The sequence below is a fragment of the Accipiter gentilis genome, chromosome 36 (assembly GCF_929443795.1).
Source record: "Accipiter gentilis chromosome 36, bAccGen1.1, whole genome shotgun sequence".
NCBI lineage: Eukaryota > Metazoa > Chordata > Aves > Accipitriformes > Accipitridae > Astur > Astur gentilis.
Window position 1 is genome coordinate 60633 of NC_064915.1, and position 20174 is coordinate 80806.

At 61.7% G+C, this 20174-nt stretch overlaps 2 protein-coding genes across 4 annotated transcripts; one reads left to right on the forward strand and one right to left on the reverse strand.

Annotated features, from left to right (window-relative positions):
* Nucleotides 1–26: 26 nt before the first annotated feature.
* Nucleotides 27–8747, reverse strand: LOC126035028 (zinc finger protein 239-like). Its single transcript, XM_049793121.1, has 5 exons — nt 8067–8747; nt 5696–5767; nt 3600–4209; nt 3056–3062; nt 27–1621 (listed from the first exon to the last, which is right to left on the reverse strand). The coding sequence occupies exons 2-5, from the start codon at nt 5760–5762 to the stop codon at nt 1160–1162; spliced, it is 1146 nt and encodes a 381-aa protein (XP_049649078.1). The 5' UTR covers nt 5763–5767; nt 8067–8747; the 3' UTR covers nt 27–1159.
* Nucleotides 8748–9190: 443 nt separating this feature from the next.
* Nucleotides 9191–19146, forward strand: TRIM28 (tripartite motif containing 28). Of its 3 annotated transcripts, none has more exons than XM_049792794.1 (18): nt 9193–9588; nt 10944–11056; nt 11161–11293; nt 11481–11616; nt 12669–12785; nt 12877–12991; nt 13079–13225; nt 14335–14449; nt 14525–14625; nt 14723–14981; nt 15083–15125; nt 15639–15707; nt 16378–16579; nt 16651–16904; nt 18280–18388; nt 18489–18563; nt 18664–18798; nt 18898–19145. In XM_049792794.1, the coding sequence occupies exons 1-18, from the start codon at nt 9378–9380 to the stop codon at nt 19063–19065; spliced, it is 2502 nt and encodes an 833-aa protein (XP_049648751.1). In that variant the 5' UTR covers nt 9193–9377; the 3' UTR covers nt 19066–19145. The 3 variants fall into 3 exon arrangements, with proteins under 3 accessions (XP_049648749.1, XP_049648751.1, XP_049648752.1); XM_049792795.1 differs by having other exon boundaries at nt 15086–15125; XM_049792792.1 differs by having other exon boundaries at nt 9191–9588; nt 18664–19146.
* Nucleotides 19147–20174: the final 1028 nt, after the last annotated feature.

Here is a 20174-nt window from a genome sequence, read left to right on the forward strand (position 1 = left end):
GACCGTTTTAGTGCTGTTATTGCAATTTTTTTCCCTAAAAATTCCCCTCCCCTCCCCACTGCTTGCCCACATGACATCTCACTTCCTGAATGGTGGATGTCAACCACGGGCACGTGGCCACCATGGAAGGGCCACGGTAGCCATTGGCCACATCATGTGACCTCCCCAAGTCTTTGTGATGATGATGGGTGTCAATGGGACCAAACTGCATCCCTGCAGCCACCACAGACAAGCTGTAGTAGCCACTGGGCCATGTCATGGGTTCTCCCCGAGTCTTTGTGTCCACCTTCAGGCCCAATGCCACCTCTTTTTGCCCACATGGCTTCTCCATGAGCCAATGGGAGGCACCAGTGGGGCAAAACCACATGCCTGTTGGCCACATCATGGGCCCTTCCCAAATCTTTGTGTTGACAATAGGCACCAGTCTCTGTGGCCACCACAGAAGGGCTGTAGTAGCCACTGGCTGCGTCATGGACACTTCCCAAGTCTTTGCATTGGTGATGGGCACCAAAAGGGCCAAACCACGTCTCCGTGGCTACCACAGAAGGGCTGCGGTAGCCGTCAGCCACGTCATGAGTCCTCCCCAAGTCTTTGTGTCCACGTTTGTCCCCAGTCCCGTGGCTTTTTACCTACATGGGTTCCCCACAAGCCAACAATGGGCATTGATGGAGCCAAACCATGTCCCCATGGCCACCACAGAAGGACCACAGAGTCACTGGCCTCATCATGGGTCCTCCCCAACGCTTTACTTTCACAATGAGCACCAGTGGGGCCAAATTACATCCCCGTGGCCACCATGGAAGGGTTGTAGCAGCCACTGGCCACATCATGGCTCCTACTTAAGTCTTTATGTTGACGATGGGTGCCGACAGGGCCAACCCACGGGCACGTGGCCATCACAGAACAGCTGTAATAACCACTGACCACATCACGGATCTTCTTGAAGTCTTTGTATTGACGATGGGTGCCAACAGGGACAAACCACGTCCCCATGGCCACCACAGAAGGGCTGTAGCAGCCATTGACCATGTTATGGATCCTCCATCAATCTTTCTGTTGACGATGGGCATCAGCAGGTCAAACCACATCCCCATGGTCAGTCACCACAGAAGCACCATCATCTGCTCCACCACCTCCTCCTCTCTCCTTGGGGAGCCCCTCAGAGCCCCTGGTGCATTGCCAGGGCCGGACCGGGCCCCCGTTCAGCTGCGTGGAGGCGGCGGTGGCGAGCGAGGTGGGAGCCACGGCTGAAGGTCTTGGGGCAGTCGGGGCAGCGGTAGGGCTTCTCACCGGTGTGGGTGCGCTGGTGCTCGAGCAGACGGGCGCTCTCACCGAAGCATTTGCCGCACTGGCTGCACTGGAAGGGCTTCTGGCCGCTGTGGAGACGGCGGTGTTGGCTGAGGTTGGAGCTCCAGCCGAAACGTTTGCCGCAGGCACTGCACTCGTAGGGTTTCTCGCCGGTGTGGGTGCGCTGGTGCTGCAGAAGGTTGGAGTTCTGGGTGAAGCTCTTGGCGCAGGCACCGCACTTGTAGGGCTTCTCGCCGGTGTGGGTGCCCAAATGCCGCATCAGGTGCGAGCTCTGCCCAAAGGCCTTGCCGCACTCAGTGCACTTGTAGGGTTTCTGGGTATTCGGGGGGGGCGTGGGGGGCAGCCCCCAGGGCCAGGCCAGGCTGGGTGATGGGGGCAGCAGTGGTGACGTCACCGGGCTCTCGGGGGCATCCATCTCTGGGGACTTCACGGTGCCTGTGGGGACATGGAGATGGGCATCGCCATGGGGATCCCTAATTGCCTCCCCTGAGCTTAATTGCCCCCAGCATCCCAAACTGATCCCTGGAATGCCCAAATCGCCCCTGAGCTCCCAAATCACCCCTTGATCTCCCAAATCACCCCTCGATCTCCCTCAATGACCCCCCTGCTGGATCTCCCAAATTACTTCCCAAGCCATATGGTGCCCTCTCAGACCCATATCTCATTTGGAGATGGCCAGGAGAAACATGGAGGTCAGGGATGGACCCAGGTTAGAGCAAGGACCCCTCAGAGGTCCCATGTGTCCCCCCCACCCTGGTGGGACAGAGCTGGGGAAGAGACCCAGGGATGTGGTGGGGCTCCATCCTTGAAGGTTCTCAGACTTCACTGGGAGGAGCCATGAGGAACCTGGATGAGATGGTCCTGCTTTGATCAGTGTTCGACCCCTCCACTGTCCCATCATGCTTTGTGGTACCCCCCCCCCCATACCCCCTCCCCAGCTGGGCTTACCTCCGTGGGTGCCGGGTACCGTCCCCCCATCCACATCCCAGGCGTCGGGTGGCTCTTCTGGCTGCTCCATGGTCTGTGGGGAGACACAGGGTGGGTGGGGGGACATTTGGGGGGGTGTCAGCACCCACCTCCCCTAAAAGAGGACCCAGGCATCCAGAGTGGGAATGGGGCTAGGGCTGGAGAGACTGGGGGAGCGCTGGATGGGCTTGGGGGGGGCAACCGGGAGGGGTCCTGGGGGGGGTGGGGTGGGTGGGCAGAGGTGGAGGTGGGACAAGGGGGATTGGGGGGGGGGGCACTGACTATGGGGGTGCACCGAAGGTGAAGGGGGGGGCGTGAGGGACCTCTGTACCAGGAAGGGGGGAGCCCCAAAAAGGGGGGGGGCGGGGGGGGGCACCGGGGCGGCATCGAGGGCTCACTGGGGGGAGGGGGCACAGGACGTGAGACGGGCACCGGGGGGGTGGGGGCACCCGGCGGGTGGGGGGCAGGACTTAGAGGGAGAGGGGCAGCAGTAGGGGGGTGCAGAGGGGGCTCCGGGCCGTTCCCGGGGTGTTTTTCCCCGGGGTACCCCCCCCTACCCCCTCACCTAACAGCCGCAGAGCCGCCTCTGCCCCGCGTCCCCGGAAGCGCTCGGGAACCGCTAGGGGCCGCTCCGCACCGTTCGGAGGACCGCGACTCCATGGTGTTAACCCCCTCCGCGCCGCCTTGCCCCGACTCCTTCCAGCCCGGGCGGGGCCCTGCGTATATTTTGGGGTGCGGGACGTTTACCCCATTTCGACAGGTTTTTGCGCCATTTTGGGGCCTCACCCCTCTGTCCCCCAAGGGCTGTGGGGGGCCCCGAGGGGCAGAGTTAAGAGGATGGGAAGCAGGGGGGGGTGTCTCCAGGTCCCTGAGGCTGCAGGGGGGTGTCCAGAGCTGAATTTGGGGAGACAGAAGAGGGGGTCGAGAGCCGGAGCGAGGGGTCCAGAGCTGAATTCGGGGGTTCCCCAAGATGACACGTGTCCCCACGTGCGTGTGCCGAGGCCAGAGCACTGGTGCTGGCTGCCTGAGGTCCCCGTGGTGACAAGCACAGCGAAGGGGATTCCCAATGTCCGTGTTTTGGGGTCCTTTGGGGTTCCTGGCGGTGGATTTGGTGACAACCGGCACCTGTTTCGGTGTCCCCAAGGGCTACTTATGTCCCCACGTGCGTGTGACGAGGCCAGAGCGCTGGTGGTGGCTTCCCAAGGTCCCCATGGCGACAGGCAGAGTGAAGGGGATTCCCGATATCTGTGTTTTGGGGTCCTTTGGGGTTCCTGGCAGTGGATTCGGTGACACACAGCACCCGTTTCGGTGTCCCCAAGGGCTACTTGTGTCCCCGCTGGTGGGTGACGAGGCCGGAGCGTTGGCGGAAACGCTTGCCGCAGCGCGGGCAGGGGAAGGGCTTCTCCCCGGTGTGGATGCGGCAGTGAGCGGCCAGGTGAGAAGCAACGGCGAAGGCTTTGCCGCACTCGGCGCAGGCGTGGGGCCGCTCGCCAGTGTGACCACGCCAGTGCAGAGCCAGCGCTGAGCTCTGGCTGAAGCGTTTGCCGCAGTGGGTGCAGGCGAAGGGTCGCTCGCCGGTGTGCACCCGCCGATGCACTGCTAGGTGTGAGGGCACGGCAAAGGCTTTGCCGCAGTCAGCGCAGGTGTGGGGCCGCTCGCCGGTGTGCAGGCGCCGGTGAAGGCCAAGCGCCGAGCTCTGGCTGAAGCGTTTGCCGCAGTGGGTGCAGGCGAAGGGTCGCTCGCCGGTGTGCACCCGCCGGTGCACCGCCAGCCGGGAGCGGGCGCCGAAGGTCTTACCGCAGTCGCCGCAGCGGTGGCCCTCTGGCGCCGGCGGGGACGTGGGGACGCCACGCTGGTGGCAGGCGGCGTCGGTGGCGTCGCGGGTGTGTGGCATCAGCAGTGGAGGTGGTTGCGGAGGGTTGGCAGGGCCGGGAGCTGTGGAGAGAGGGGAGGGTGAGGGGGGGACGGGCTGTGGGGACACGCGGTGTGACGTGGGGGACACGTGGAGGGACACATGGTGTAACGTGGTGGATGCGGTGTGATGTGCGGGACATGGAGGGACAAGGGGACACATGGTGTGACATGGGGGACATGCATAGGGACACATGGAGGGACATGGGGGACACAGGGAGGGACAGACAGTGTGACATGGGGGACGTGATGTGATGTGGGGGACATGCAGAGGGACATGGGGGACATGTGGAGGAACACACTGTATGATGTGGGGGACATGCAGAGGGGCACACGGAGGGACACACAGTGTGACGTGGGGGACACATCGAGGGACACATGGTGTAACGCAGGGGACGTGGTGTGATGGGGGGACGTGGAGGGACAAGGGGACACGTGGTGTGACGTGGGGGACACGTGGTGTGACACACCGTGCGACATGGGGGACATGCAGAGGGGCACACAGAGGGACATGGGGGACACGGAGGGACACAGTGTGACGTGGGGGACACATGGACACGCATCATGACACGGGGACACGCAGAGGGACACACAATGTGATGTGGGGAACGCGATGTGACATGGGGACAGACGGAGGGACACAGGGGACACACGGAGATGAGGACATTCCAAGTGACACTGGGACACGTGCAGGGTGACATGGGGGACATTCGGAGTGAGATGGGGACATGGGGGGACACATGGTGTGACATGGGGGACATTCGGAGTGACATGGGGATGTGGAGGGACACGTGGTGTGACATGGGGACAGGTGGAGAGAGACGGGGGACATTTGGAGTGACACGGAGACACACATGAAGGAACATGGGGGACATCTGAAGAGAGACGGGGGACATTTGGAGTGACATGGGGACACACATGAAGGAACATGGGGGACATTTGAAGAGAGACAGGGGACGTTTGGAGTGACACGGGGACACACATGAAGGAACATGGGGGACATTTGAAGTGACGTGGGGGGACACGTGGTGTGAGAAGGGGGACACATGGAGGAACATGGGGAAGATACACGGGGACACAGAGGACACGGCGCAATGTGAGGGGACACGTGGTGTGACGCACGGGGACATGGAGGGACACACGGAGTCACAGGGGGGTGTGGGGGGACACCTGGCGTGACATGAGGGGGACACACGGGGGATCTGGGGAGAGACACGGCGGGGACGTGAGGACATACGGGGACATGAAGGGACTTTGAGAGACCCAAGGACGCACGGGGGACACGGTGGGGACACAAGGGGACACCAGGGCATGTGGAGGGACCTGGGGACCCACAGGGAGGTGGCGGGGACACAAGGGGGATCCCTGAGGGACATGGGGGACACCGAGGGACAAGGGGGGGACACCAAAGGGGATCCGAGGACCTGCAGGGGACATGGGGGGACCCAGGGGACACTGAGGGACCTGGGGGGACACAGGAGGGGACCCGGGGGGGACACGGGGTGCTCACCAGGGGGGACACGGGGGGGACGCTGTCCCAGGGCCACCAGCCCCCAGGGGTCCTCAGCCAGGAACATGGCGCCTGTGGGGACATCACCTTCAGCCAGTGCTCCCAGTAACCCCCAGTGCCCTCACAGTTGCTGCCAGTAAACCTCCGTGTTCTCCCAGGATCACCACCCTGCAGTGCTCCCAGTAACTCCCAGTGCTTCCTGTGACTCCCCCCAGTGTTCCCAGTAACCCCCAGCACTTCTGCTTTCCTCCAGTCGACCTTCCCAGTGCTCCCAGTAACTCTGTCCCGGGGCTCTAGTGCTCCCAGCAACCCTCCTGCAGTGCTCCCAGTAACCCCCTTGCTGGCCTCCTCAGTGCTCCCAGTTCTTGCCCACAGCAATCCCAGTCCCCTCCCAGCACTCCCAGTCCCTTCCCAGTGCTCCCAGTTCTGCCTCCCAGCACTCCCAGTACCCCCCCAACACACCCAGTAACATCTTGGTGCCCTCCAGTGTTCACCTCCCCAGCCTCCCTAGTCCTCCCAGTCCCCCCTTAGCACTCCCAGTCCCTCCCCAGTGCTCCCAGTTCTGCCCCCCAGGACTCCCAGTGATGCCCAGTGCCTACCGCCCCAGCCTCCCAGTCCCCCCCTTAGCACTCCCAGTCCCTCCCCAGTGCTCCCAGTGACGCCCAGTGTCTACCCCCCAGCCTCCCCAGTATTCCCAGTCCCCCCTTAGCACTCCCAGTCCCTCCCCAGTGCTCCCAGTCCCTCCCCAGCGCTCCCAGTTCTGCCCCCCACCACCCCCAGTGACGCCCAGCGTCTACCCCCCCAGCCTCCCAGTCCCCCCCTTAGCACTCCCAGTACCCCCTTACCACTCCCAGTCCCTCCTCAGTGCTCCCAGTTCTGGCCCCCAGCACTCCCAGTGACCCCCAGTGTCTACCCCCCAGCCTCCCCAGTATTCCCAATCCCACTTTAGCACTCCCAGTCCCTCCCCAGCGCTCCCAGTCCCTCCCCAGTGCTCCCAGTATCCCCCCCGCCCCGCCCCGCCCCGCTCCCAGTACCTCGAGCGGGCCCGGCCCCGAGTCGGGCCGAGCTGGCGGCAGCGGCAAAAAAGGGAATGGGGGGGGGGGGGGCGGGGGGGCGGAAGGCACAGAGGGGGGGGGACACACGACCGTGGAGGGACCGGGGGGAGCCGAGGGCGGCACTGGGGACGGACGGACGGACACACACACACACACACACACACACACACACGGCGGGTTGGGGGGACGGGCGGTACCGGAGGGGCGGTACTGGGGGGGGCCCCGCCCCCCCATCGGGGTCGGTACCAGGGCCCTGTCGTGGGTGTCCCCACCCCACGTGGGTGCCAGCACCCCAGGGACACCCAGGAGGGATGTCCCCCTCCCTGGGACGTGTCACCACCCTGGGGACACCTAGGAGGGGTGTCACCGTGCCGAGGACACCCACGTAGACGTCCCCACCCCAGGGTGGGAGGTGATGTGGTGGCTCAGCACCCATAGGTGTCCCCCATCCTCCCCCAGTAGCTCCCAGTTGGGTGCCACATCCCCATTTGTGCGGGGTGGGGACACCCACGGGCGACACAGGCCCTGGGGACACCCGAGAGGCCCCACTGGGCACCCACGGTGGGGTGGGGAGGACACCCCATCCCCCTCCACGGGCTGGGAATGGGGGACAGGAAGGGAGCCCCCAAACTGGGAGAGAGGCTCCAAAACTGGGAACAGAGGAGGAGGGGCTGAACAGGGACACCCCACCCACCCCCAAACTGGGAGTGGGGGAGGGGGAACCCCTTCCCAAACTGGGAATGGAAGAGAGGAAACCCCTCCTCAAACTGGGAATTGGGGAGAGGACCTGTGTGCACCCCCCAAACTGTGAATAGGGGAGGGAAATAAACCTGCAAACTGGGAAGGCGGAATTGGAAATTGCCCCCAAACTGGGAATGGGGGAGGGGAATAGCCCTCCCCCCAAAAAATGGCAAAAGGGGACTGGCTGGGGGGAACCACACAAACTGGGAATGGGGGGGGGAAGCACCCAAACCGGGAAGGGGGAAGGGGAGAAGCACCCAAACTGGGAATTAGGGAGTGGGAAACCACCCCAAACTGGGAACAGGGGAAGGGATTCAGACAGACCCCATCTTGTGTCGGGGTAGGCAGGCTCCCCCCAGTCCTACTAGCGGGTCATTAAACAGGTCAAAATTTGGGTGCTTTGGGGTGGGATGGGAAACATTTAGCCCCAGTTTGGCCCAGTTTGCCTCCAGTCCACCACCCTACCCCCCCCCCCCCAACACCTGTACGACCCCCCAGCAACTTTCACCCAGCATCGGCTTTAAATCAATCTCTCCAGCGGCAAGGCTAAGTATTTTCAAGGTGTTTTTACTCACTTGCACATGGCTCTGGGGACCTCAAAACCCCTTTGGAGACTCTCAGGCTTCTCCTTTGGGGGTGAAATTGGGCATTAAACTGACTGAGAAGCAAAAAGATGGGGCTCAATGAGATGGGTGGGGGGAGGAAAGCGCAGGAGACTTGTGGGTAGCACAGGGGGTGTCAGATGGGGTCGCTGGGGCAGGATGGATGGCTGTGGGAGCCACATTGGGGCTGTCTGGGCTAGTCCTGGCATGGTTGAGGTCTAGCTCTGAGGGAGGGTGGTGATTTCGAGGTGATGCCAGGGACTTGGGCCCAGGCCTGGCTCACGCACCACAACCCAGAGCCAGATTCTCGCCTTGGGCCCTTATCCACAATCAGCCCTAACGCTGGGCCTCAGCCCAGGCCCAAAGACCAGCCCTTGAGCAGCTCCTTGCCCAGAGCCAGGGCTGAGTTCAGGCCCCAGCCCCAGGCTGACGGCCAAGCCCTGGCACAACCATGCTGAAGGTTGGGACTTGGCCTAAGCGGATGCCCGAGCCTTGCCCCAGGCCTACACCCAGGCCCAACCTAAGGCCAGACCCACGTCCTGCTCCGGACCCACATCCAGGCCCACCCCCGCACGGCCATCGATACCGGGTCTGCGTCCTTGCCCCATCCCACTCTTGCCCTGAAACCCCTTTGCCCCGGGGGAGGGAGGGAGCTCCGACCCACCGCAGCCGAACCGGAGTGACTCCGGACCGCCTCTGGGGGGAGGGAGATGCTGAGGTACTTGCAAAGGTGATTGGTTCGCTGAGCTGTCGATCAGAGCCTCTGCCCCGCCTCCCCACGGACTGCGGATGCCGATTGGCTGAGCGCAACGTCCATCTTTAAAAGGCACCGCCGTCCCTAGGTGATTCGACCGCTGGTTGGTCCAGCGCCTGCCCGCCCTCTTCGCTCCAAGACAACATGCGCCCTCCCAGCCTGGGGGGGGCGGAGCGCTTGGAAGAAGCGGACTGGATCCATGTGCTGTCAGTCCGCGCTCTCCAGATGCCTATTGGCTTAATGAGCTGTAGCCTCCACCCACTGGGTGAGCTGATTGGCCCGTTCGCCTTTAACTCGGCCCCCGCGCCCCTCACCTGCCGGCGGCTCTTTCCCGCCCCTTTCTCGCTGCCGTTCCGCCTTCGCCTCCCATTGCCTTTCCGCCCTGTCAATCCCAGTTCTGTCCCTCCCCCTCTCGGAGCACAGCGGGCGCTGATTGGCCGCTCCCGGAAGAGGAGGCGGATCCTGCGCGCGCAGCCGGCGGGGGCTCGTCAGCCGCCCGGTGAGGGGGCTGAAGGGGGGCGGCGGCCGCCATGTCGGGCCTGGCGGTGGAGTCGGTGGACGGTCCCGTCGGGAAACGACCGGACTCGTTAGATTTGCTGGAGCGTTGCGGTGTCTGCCGGGAGCGGCTGAGGGCCGAGAGAGAACCGCGACTGTTGCCCTGCCTCCACTCCGTTTGCCGGGAGTGCCTGAGGGCCGCGCCGGGCCCCGCTGCCGCCGCCCCCCCACCCCCCGATGGGCTAGGTGAGGTGAAGAGGGGGCTGGGGCACCTTAACGGGGGAGGGGGGGGGGAGGGGGAGGGGGAGAGGGAGAGGGAGGTGTGTTAACCGGGGGCGAGGGAGCCTCGCAGTAGCGGGGGGGGGATGGAGCCTATGGGGTCGAGGAGGAGAAGGGACCGTGTGAGGCTCAGCTAAAGCGGGCACCGTGCACAGCCGTGGTCGGGAGGGTCGTGCAAGGCTGTAGAGGGGTGGGAGGGTGGTCAACTGCGGCAACGGGACCGGGAGCCGTGCGAGGAGAGGGGAAGGCGAAGTGTGTGTGCGCTTGTGTGTGTCTGTGCAAGGTTGGGGAGGGTGTACGGACAGGTAGGGCGGCACAAACGGCCCTGTGAGGGTGCGAAGAGGGATCAGGGTGGGCTTGGGCGTCTGTGAGGGCGTTTTGAGGGTGGTGTGGGATGGGAGCCGTGCTGAGGGATGCGAGCGGACCCGTGGGTGAAGAAGCTGGGGTGCTGTCGACACCCTTGGCTTCTCCAGGGGGTCCCTAAATGGGTTATCACGTGTGGGGCTTTAGCTGGATGTGGAGTAGCTCATGGGGTCTCCCCAAGCCTCCTGTGCTCGGTGGCCTCCTCCCCTCCTCCAGTTTGTCGTACTGGGCAGCCCCTAACTGCCCCACGGCTGCTTTGACCCCACCTGGACGTCTGGGTCAGACACCACGGGGTTGTCCCATCCTGGGGGACGCAGTCTGACCCCATTGCCGGTGGTTGTCTCCGCCGTGGCTCCTCGTTGCCATCTCCACGCCCCTCCACCTCTGCGGGGAGGCTTCTGGGGAGATCAAAAGCGCCACATCCTCTTGTCACTGCCTGCGGGAGATGGCAGCTCAACCGTCGCTGCGCTCCCTCCCGTGGTGAGGAGGAGGAGGAGGAGGAAGGCTAAATCAGCAGCTGTTGTGAAGGTGGATGATGGAGCTGAGCAAGAGACAGTGGCTGTGGACGTTTGCGGTGGATATTGGGAGAAATTTCCTTAACTGGTGTTTTGGCTGGAAAAAGCCATTGGTGACCCAGGTCGATGTTGGACCTGCTTCAAGAGCAGGGAGCCCCCTGAGGTGCTGTCCCCTTTGTGATGACATCGGGGACAGCCCAGGGGCTCCAGTTTTGGAGGTCTCCAAGTTCTGCGCATCACTGTCAGGACCCAGGATCTTCTGGTTTCTTCCTTCTCCTCTGGAGCGCTTTAGCAGCCCACCCTGCTAACGAGCTACCCTGTTTTTGCCAGGCACAAGGCACCGTGCGGGTCCATGAGGGGACTCTAGTGACAAATGGTAGTGACTGGGGTTTGGGGTGACCCTGGGCCCCCCGCTGACACCCTCCACTGCTCCCCTCCCTGCAGTGATCGACTGCCCCATCTGCAAACACCAATGTCACCTAAAGGATGTCGTGGAGAACTACTTTCTGAGGGACAGAGAGGCTGAGACACCTGCCACCAGCCAGGGGTCGAGTCAGGTAACGCATCGTTAATGCTTAATTAACAGTTAATTAGGGTGAAGTGAGCTCCTGGTGGCTGGGTGAGCCCAGTGTCCCCACGCCCCCTGTCTCTTGCCTCCCAGTGTTGCACGAGCTGTGAGGATAACGCGCCGGCCACCAGCTACTGCGTGGAGTGCTCGGAGCCACTCTGTGAGACCTGCGTGGAGGCCCACCAGCGGGTCAAGTACACCAAGGACCACACGGTCCGGGCCACAGGTCTGTCCTTGTCACTGTCCTTGTCACCGCGCTGTCACCACCCTTTTCAACACGATGACCTTGTGGCTGGCGCGTCTGGAGGCGCCACTACGGTGGCCGTGCCTGTCCCTACTCTGCCAGCGGGTCCCACTGGGTGCTGGTGACGTCATGATGACATCATGGTGATCTCGCACCGCATTTCCCACAGGCAGCGGCAAGGCAAAGGAAGGGGAGCGTGCCGTGTACTGCTCCGTGCACAAGCACGAGCCACTGGTGCTCTTCTGTGACACATGCGACACACTCACCTGCCGTGACTGCCAGCTTAATGCCCACAAGGACCACAAGTGAGTGAGCATTGGCAATAACTACGTTAAAAATTGATTTTTTTTTATAGCTAATTATCGCTTGAATTGGTTATCCTGCTCAGTAGCCCTTAAAAGCAGTGGTTTGGGGCACGTTAGATAAATAAACAAATTTATTTATCGACTGAAAAGGTCGTCTGGGCACCTCATCAGTGAGGCCCTATGGTATCTTAAATGTGCTTTTAGTGAATATCTAAGAAGGTACGTAACTAATTAAACTGATTAATAAGTTATTGAAAAAGAACTGAAATTAGTCTGCAGACTGATTATTCTTGTCAATTAGTTATTGATTGTAAAAATGAAGCGTATTAGTTATTAGTTGGCCAACTACTGAAGGGATTGACCCAAGTAGGGCGTTAATTCTGGTTAATTTTTATTTTTAACCAAATAGGCATGTTATGTGATTATTTCCTTTGTTAATTAGCAGACTGGTTGGTTTGAAGGGCTTAAATTACTTTTAGTTTTTAAGGAATTGGAAATATGTAATTTTCTAGTCATGAAAAGTCAATTTAATTACATTCTCAGTTATTTCAGTTAGCTTGATTTTTTTTTTTTAGTTGTTTTTTAATTGTTGTGGGTTTTTTTAAATAGCCTGGTTTTGCTGTCAGACTGGTTAAATTTCCTAGTTGAATCGATCATTAATTTGATTCATTATCTGATTATCTGAGTAGGTACCTAGTTAGATTACTTACCTGATTGATTAGTTATATTAAAGGCATTTTTGAGGCATAAGATCTAATTTAGTTAGTGTAAGTAACTACTGAAATTAAAGTTTCATGGCTGATGAGTTTGTTAGCTCAGCTAGCAATGTGACCCAAATTAATTCGATTATTAATGGCTAATGAGGAAGTTAGATAACTATTGAGCAGGTTAACTCATTCAGGTTGGTTCCTTTCTCCAGTGGCTCCAGGAGCTGGGGGGGGCTATTTTGGGCCCCACGCCATGGGTTGCTGGTGTAGGGGCCTGCACCTGTCGGGGTGTTTTGGGGCTCGCACCAGCCCCACTGCCACCCCCGTTCCCCCCTGCCCCCACAGGTACCAGTTTCTGGAGGATGCGGTGAGGAACCAGCGCAAGATGCTGGCGACCCTGGTGAAGCGCCTGGGCGACAAACACGCCAGCCTGCAGCGCTCCACCAAGGAAGTGCGCAACTTGTACGTGCCCCATCTGCCCCCCCTGTGGGGAATTATCTGCCCCCGACAGGGGCATTTACCCCCCCTCACCCCTTCCCTTCTCTGCTGGCAGCATTCGCCAGGTGACAGACGTACAGAAGCGGGTGCAGGTGGATGTGAAGATGGCCATCCTCCAGATCATGAAGGAGCTCAACAAGCGTGGCAAGGTGCTGGTGAGCGATGCCCAGGTGAGCCAAGTGGTGATGCGGTGCCAGCCAGTGTTTTCCCTGTCACCGTCCCTCTGCCCTGAGGTGGCTTTGTCCCTCTCCTCGCAGAGGGTGACGGAGGGGCAGCAGGAGAAGCTGGAGCGGCAGCACTGGGCCATGACCAAGCTGCAGCGGCACCAGGAACACATCCTCCGCTTCGCCTCCTGGGCCCTGGAGAGCGACAACAGCACTGCTCTGCTGCTCTCCAAGAAGCTGGTGAGCTGCCAAGAGGCCCAGCCCCCCTCTCAGACCCCCCTAAACCCATCACCTTGGACAGGGAACCCCCTGGGATGGATAGTTTGGGGCCATTAGTTCCCCTGTCACTGCTGTCTTGGACTGGTGGGGAAGTGGGTGCTGGAGAGCGAAGCCAAGCCCCAGGCTGTGCTGTGTTTTGGCCTGAGGTCTGGCTTCCTCTAAGTTCCCTGTTTTGGGGGGATGTCAGGTGAAGTGGGGTCAGAAGACAGTCTCCTGAGGGTTGGTTTGCCCCCAACTCCCCCTCAGCTTCCCCAGGGTGCCCCATGTCCCCTGCTACCTCCCCATCATTGTCCCCAGGGTGCTTTAGCGGGGTCCCTAGGATATGCTGGGTCCTCTGGGGGTTCCCATGCTGTAATGGGAGCCTGGCAGCCAGGGGGTTATCCACAGCAGGTCCCCTCAGTCCCTGTGATGTGACGGGTGCCACATCAGGTTCCCTTGGGGTCCTGCAATAGGTCCCATTGCAGTCCCCATGGTGTTATGGGGGCTGCAGCAGGTCCCCTTGGGGTCCCTGTAGCATGGTGGCTGCCCCAGGGTGCTGCCATGTGTCCCCTCAAGGTCACCATGATGTGACAGGTGCCCTCGGGGTGCTGCCACATGTCTCCTCAGGGTCCCTATGGTGTGGCAAATGCCCCTGTGGTGCTGAAATGTGTCTCCTTGGGGACCCCTCGATGTGACAGCTGCCCCTGGGGCACTGCCACATGTCCCCTTGGGGTCTCTTGTGATGTGATAAGTGTCCCCAGGGTGCCGCTATGTGTCTTCTTGGGGTCCCTGTGATATGATGGGTGTTTCTGGGGTGCTGCCACGTGTCCCCTTGGAGTCCCTGCATTGTGATAGCTGTCCCTGGGGCACTGCCACATGTCCTCTCGGGGTCCCTGTGACGTGACAAGCACCCCAGGGTGCTGTCATGCATCCCATCAGGGTCCCCACGATATGATGGGTGTCTCTGGGATGCTGCCACATATCCCCTTGGGCTCCCCACCTTGTGACACCCACCCCTGGGATGCTGTCACACGCATCCACCCCGAGGTCCCTGTGTTGTGACAAGCACCCCCCTGCAATCCCCCTCCCAGATCTGCTTCCAGCTCCACCGTGCCCTCAAGATGATCGTGGACCCCGTGGAGCCGCAGGGTGACATGAAGTTCCAGTGGGACCTTAATGCCTGGACCAAGAGCGCCGAGAGCTTTGGTGAGGCCTTGGGGAGGGGGATACACCCCTGGGGACACCAGGGCCCCCCTCCGACACGCCTCACCTCCCTTGCAGGCACCATCATCTCAGAGCGGAGCCTCCCCCCGCCATCCCTCAGCCCCCAGCTACCGGCCGCCAGCCCCCGTGGCCCCAGCCCTGTTGCAGGTGCCTTGCAGGTACCTCCAAAGGGGCAGAGGGGGGCGTTTTTTTGAGGGGTCCCGCACCCATGGGTGCCCCCCCAGTAATGGACACCCCCCCATCTCTCTTTTCCAGGGGCCCCTGCAAGCCACAGTTGTGAGCAAAGGGCAGTATGCTCCCAGTCCCCTCCTGCAGCCCCCCATGGGACCCCAAATCGGAGCTGAGGAGGGGCAGGGGACCCCCGACGTCCCACAGAGCGGTGGGTTGGGGATGCCCACCCTGCCTCAGTTTCCCCTGGGGACAGAGGGGCTGGGCTGCCCCGAACTGTCCCCCCCACACCTTTACCCGCAGACGGCCGAGAGCCCCGAGGACATGGCTGCAGTCACAGAGCTCGGTGAGTGGGGGGTGACACGGGGCAGCAGGGCCCTGGTGGAGAGGGAGGAAGAGGAGGAGGATGAGGCGGGGAGGAAGGCTCCTGATGTGGGTTTTTCTCAGCAGCCAACAGCCCCCCTGAAGCTGCTGTCACAGGAGCGAAGAGGTGAGCGTGGGGGGAACCCCTTGTCCCTAGGGATCTGCTGGCCCTTGTCACCCTGTGCCTTGGGGGATGGCTTTGGACCCCCCCCCCCATGTAGCTGTCCTGTGTCACCCCATACCCGGGACCCATGTCACACTGTCCCCAGAGGTGACTTGGACAGTGCTGTCCGTTGTCACCCCCTGCCTGGGACCTCCTTTCCTTGTCACCCCCACACCAGGGACCCTGTCCCTTGTCACCCCATGTCCAGGGGGTGGCAGGGACACCCTCTCACCCCGTACTTGGGGTTCCCCCCGCCCTTGTCGCCTCGTACCCAGAGGTGGCCACAGTCCCCCGTGTCTCCTGTCAGTCCATACCCAGGCATGGAGGACAGGGGACAGGGCCACCGTGTCCCTGTCCATCGTCCCTGGGTAGTGGGGCTCCATCCCAGGAGGTCTCCCAGCTGGGAGGAACCTAATTTTGGGGCTTGGGAGGCTGCCTGGGGGCCCCCCAAGGTGTTCTGACAACCTCATTATACAGGAGAGCACATGTTAATCCTCCTGGGGAAGAGGAGGAGGAGAAGTTCGTTAAGAAGCTGGTCATTAAGCGGTAATGATGAGGGCTCAGTGGTGGTGTTGAGGGGGGAGTTAAGGCACCTCCATTCTGACAACAAGTTGAGGGGGTGGAAGATGGAGCCCTGGGCCTGGGGTAACCCTGTCCCTTGTGCCTGGGGACAACCAGGACAGCCCTTACCCTTGTCCTCCGGTACCCACAGATGACCAGGTCTCCCTTGTCACCCTGTACCCCATGCTCCCCTGACCCTTGTCACCTCTGTCCAGGGGCAACTGCGAGCCCCCCCCCCCCCCACCTTGTCACCCCCTTTCCTGAGGGTCCCTTGTCTGGGATGTCCTTGTCCCCTGTCACTCTGTTTCTGGGGTCTGTCCCCCCCCCCCTTCTTGTCCCCTGTACCAGGGAATGGCTGGGTCCCTGTGTGCCAGGGGGTGGCCAGGACCCCCTTGTCCCTTGTCACCCTGTACCCAGTGCTCCTCTGAGCCTTGTCACTCTGTTCCTGGGGTCCCCCTCATCTTGTCCCCCTGTGCCAGGGGCTGGTCCCCCCATCCCTTGTTCCCTTTGTAGTGTGGGGTCACCGGGGGCCCTCCCTGTTGGCACCCCCCTCCTGAAGGGACCAGGGACTGCCAGCACCCCAAACCCCAAGGAAATCTATCCAGGAGAGTTGAGGGGGCTCCCCAAAATCCTGATATCCCCCTATGCTCCCCAGGAGCCGCCCCGCCGGGGGCCCGGTGAGCACCCTCCTCCGCAAGGTGCCACGGGTCAGCCTGGAGCGGCTGGACCTGGATCTGTCGGGGGCGGCGCAGCCCCCCGTCTTCCGTGTCTTCCCCGGCACTTCGGCCGAGGATTTCAGCCTCATCGTCATCGAGCGGGGGGCACAGCCGCAGCTCCCCACCCCCTTCACTGTCAAGGTGGGTGTCCCTCTGTCTGTCCCCACTGCTCTCCCCGTCTGTCTGTCTCACCCCTTTCTCTCCCCTTGCAGGTGGAGCAGCAGGAGGCGGCCATCGGGGATACCCAGGACACCAAGCCGGTGGGGCTGCTTCCCGAGCACCCTGGGGTGCTGGGACCCCCCGGAGCCTCGTTGGGGCTGGGAACAGCCCCCCCGGGAGCCCCCACTATCCCCGGGGTCTCCTGTTGCCGTGTCTGCTGCCAGGCTGGTGCCGTGGTGATGTGTGACCTCTGCGAGCGCTGCTACCACCTCGATTGTCACCTCCCTGCCCTCCAGGAGGTCCCCAGGTACGCCTGGTCCCTGGGATCCACTGGGCAGCCTGGGATCTGCTGCCCCATGTCACTTTCCCGGGTCCCCCTACGTCCCTGGGATCCACTGATCTCTTGTCCCCGAGGGTCGCTGCTCCCCCTGTCCCCCTGGGGATCCTCTGGCACTGCTTGATCCCCCAGGATCTGCTGCTGTCCCCTGGGATCCCCCTTGCTTGCGGTTACTTCCCCTTGGCATGGTGGGCATGGGGAGGATCTTGGGGATCCGCTGCTCCCCGGATCTTCAGGGATCACCGAGAGCCACCAGATCTTTGGGGTCGGCTGATCTCTCACAGGATCTACTCATCTCCTGTTGAATCTACTGCTTCCTTGTCCCGGGACAGGGGTGGAATTGCTGCCACCCCTCCTGATTCCTTGGCAGGGGATCCTCTGGTGCCACTAGATTCCTTGAGTGATCACTGGCCTCTGGGATCCACCTGCTCTCCCACTTCAGATCCAGTTCTTCCCCAACCCAGAGGTCCTTGGCTACTGCTGGAGCTTTGGGAGCTGCTTGACCCTAGTCCACATCTCTCGTTTGGGATCTGCTGATGTCTTTTGGGATCCACTGATCCCTCTTCTGAAGGAGTTGCTGCCACCTAGGTTTTCTGGTCCTTGGCTGCTACTAGATCTCCAGGATTTGCTGTTTGGTTGTTTTTTGTTTTGGTTTGGATTTGTTTTTTTCTTCCCCCCCCTCCTGGGATCTTCCATCCCCATGGACCAGGCCAGCGCTCTCAGATCCACACAGGGACCACCTCATGATCCCTGGAGATCTGGTCTTGATCCTTGTGGAGGTCCGGCTGTTGACCACAGAGCCCTGGGGGGCTGCTTTCAGCTATCCATCTCTCGAGCCCAGATCCTCTGGGATCTCCTGGCCCTCATCTGCATTAGGATCTACCTGTTGATCACAAATCCTGGGAACCCGTGGTGTCTGAGCCCCATAGGGCTCTACTCCTCCATCCCTGACCCTCTCTTGGATCCCTTGTAGGTACTCAGTCCAACTGGGGACCTACACAGCAACTCAGATCCCTTGGGGATCTACTCCTCTGAGCATTGATCTCGGACCAATTGGGACCTCTTTGATCCCTGGGGAGCTGGTATCCCCCTCTCCGTTGCGGACCCCACCCCATGATCCTGGGCTGCTTGGCCCTGATCCGTGTGGGAATTGCCCTGCTGATCCAAAATCTTGTGGGATCCCCTGTTCCTGATCCCTGTGGCTGCCCATCTCCTTGATCCCAGACACCTGAGGACCTCCGGGCCCCAGTCCTGGGCACAGGGGGGGCTCTTCCCACACCACAGGGAACAAGCTGAGAGGGAGACACTTGATCCCTCAACCCGATCCCTTTGCTCGATCCCACAGCCCCGAGTGGAGGTGTTTGCTGTGCCAGGGCCTGCCACCCCCCAGCGAGGACGTCGCCAACGGCTTTGAGGAGGGGCTGCCCCACAAACTCTGCCCCCAGGACCAGCAGGTACGTATGGGGGGGAGGGGGGGGGGGAGTGTTTTGGGGGGAGATCAGGGGCATCTGGTGGTGCACAAAGGGATCGAGGGATCTCTTTACATCCTTGCAGAAATGTGAGTACGTGCTGCTGGAGCTGCTTTGCCACGAGCCCTGCCGGCCCCTCCACCGCCTCTCCAGCTCCCTGGTGAGTCCCACAGGGGATCCAAGGAAGGTGTGGGGGTGTAGGAATCCCTCACATCCCCCCCCCCCCCCCCCGGGGATCCCTCACAACCCCCTCTCCCCAGGAGAACCACGACGCCATCGACCTGACCCTCATTCGTGCCAAGCTGCAGCAGAAGCTCACCCCCTACTACCGCAACCCCCAAGAGTTCGCCCACGATGTCTGGAGGATGATACAGCAATTCAGCCAACTCACCGAGGTGCCGGGTGTCCCCCGGGTGGGTTTCTGGGGGGCTGGGGGGGGCTTATCCAGCCCCCCTCCTCATCCCTCTTTCCCCCCCACCGCCTCGTCTCCCCAGGACAAGGCGGATGTTCAGTCCATTCTAGGCTTGCAGCGGTTCTTCGAGGCCCGGCTCAGCGCCGCCTTTGGTGACCGCAAGTTCTCTTCTGCCCTCCTCAAACCCGTCATCCCTCTGGATGAGGCCGAAGGCTCCCTGCCATCCCCCGCCGGTCCTCTGGGGCCCTGATTGCCCTCCCTGGGGTGGGTGGGGGGGGAGGATAGCGGGGCTGGATCCTGCCCCAGTGCCCCCAAAAGACTGTGAGGAGGGACGGGGCTGGGGGGGTGTCCCTGTCCCTACCTCACCACCCCCAACCCCCCCCCCCCCCAGCAGCTGCCCCCATCCCCCCCGTGGGGGTGTCCCCATCTAGCAGAGAAATAAAGCCATCGTTTCGGCCTCCTGGATCTCCTCCCTTGTCTTGGGGGCTGGATCCAGCCCCCCCCCCCATTTTTGCCTTCTCCTGATGGCCCCCCCTTCCCCTGTGAGGTTGGAGAGGGGCTGAAGCTAGACTGGGAGCTGCTGGGAGGGTTGGTGCTGGCCATACTGGGTCCTGCGAGGGGAGAGACCGGTCCCAGTAGGGTCCTGATGGGAGGTTCTGGTGTGGGGAGAGGGGGGAACTGGTCCCAGTAGGACCCCTCCTTCCGCCCCCACCCTGTGGCTGATAAAGGAGCAACGCCCCCGGTAAAGATGGCGGCGCCCATGAGAAAGATGGCGGCGCCCACTTGGGGACAGTAAAGACCCTCTCACCGGCACCCGTACCGCAGGGCTGGGCCGGTGGCTCAAGCTCCTCCCCCTTGCCAGGCTTGGTTGGTGGAAGTAGGGGGGAATCCGGAAGGAGCCGAAGAGTTACGGAAAGAGCCGAGTTTCGAGGAGGAGGGTGGGGGGGGCGGGGTTCCGGGAATACCCGACGCTTTCCGGTGAGACCCGAAGGGGTGAAGAGGGCGGTGCCGGAGAGAGCCGAACCGTTTCCGAAAGGAGCCGAAACCCCTCCGAAGGGGAGCCGAAGGCGGCCAGCCCCCTCTCCTTCCGGAGAAACCCGAGGCCACTCTCCGGAAAAAGCCGAACCGGCGGGTGGTTGTGGGCTTTTTGATTGGGTTTTTTGTTTGTTTGTTTGTTTTTTCCCGGAAAGAGCCGAGGCTGCTCGGGAAAGAACTCAGCGGCGCTCGGCGCTTTCCGGAGAGACCCGAGGCGGGTCGGGACTCCTCGAACCCACCCCCTTTCCGGAAGAACCCGAAGCGTCTCCGGAAAGAGCCGAACCGCTGTTCGGCTCCCGCCCGAACCCTCTCCGGAAAACCCCG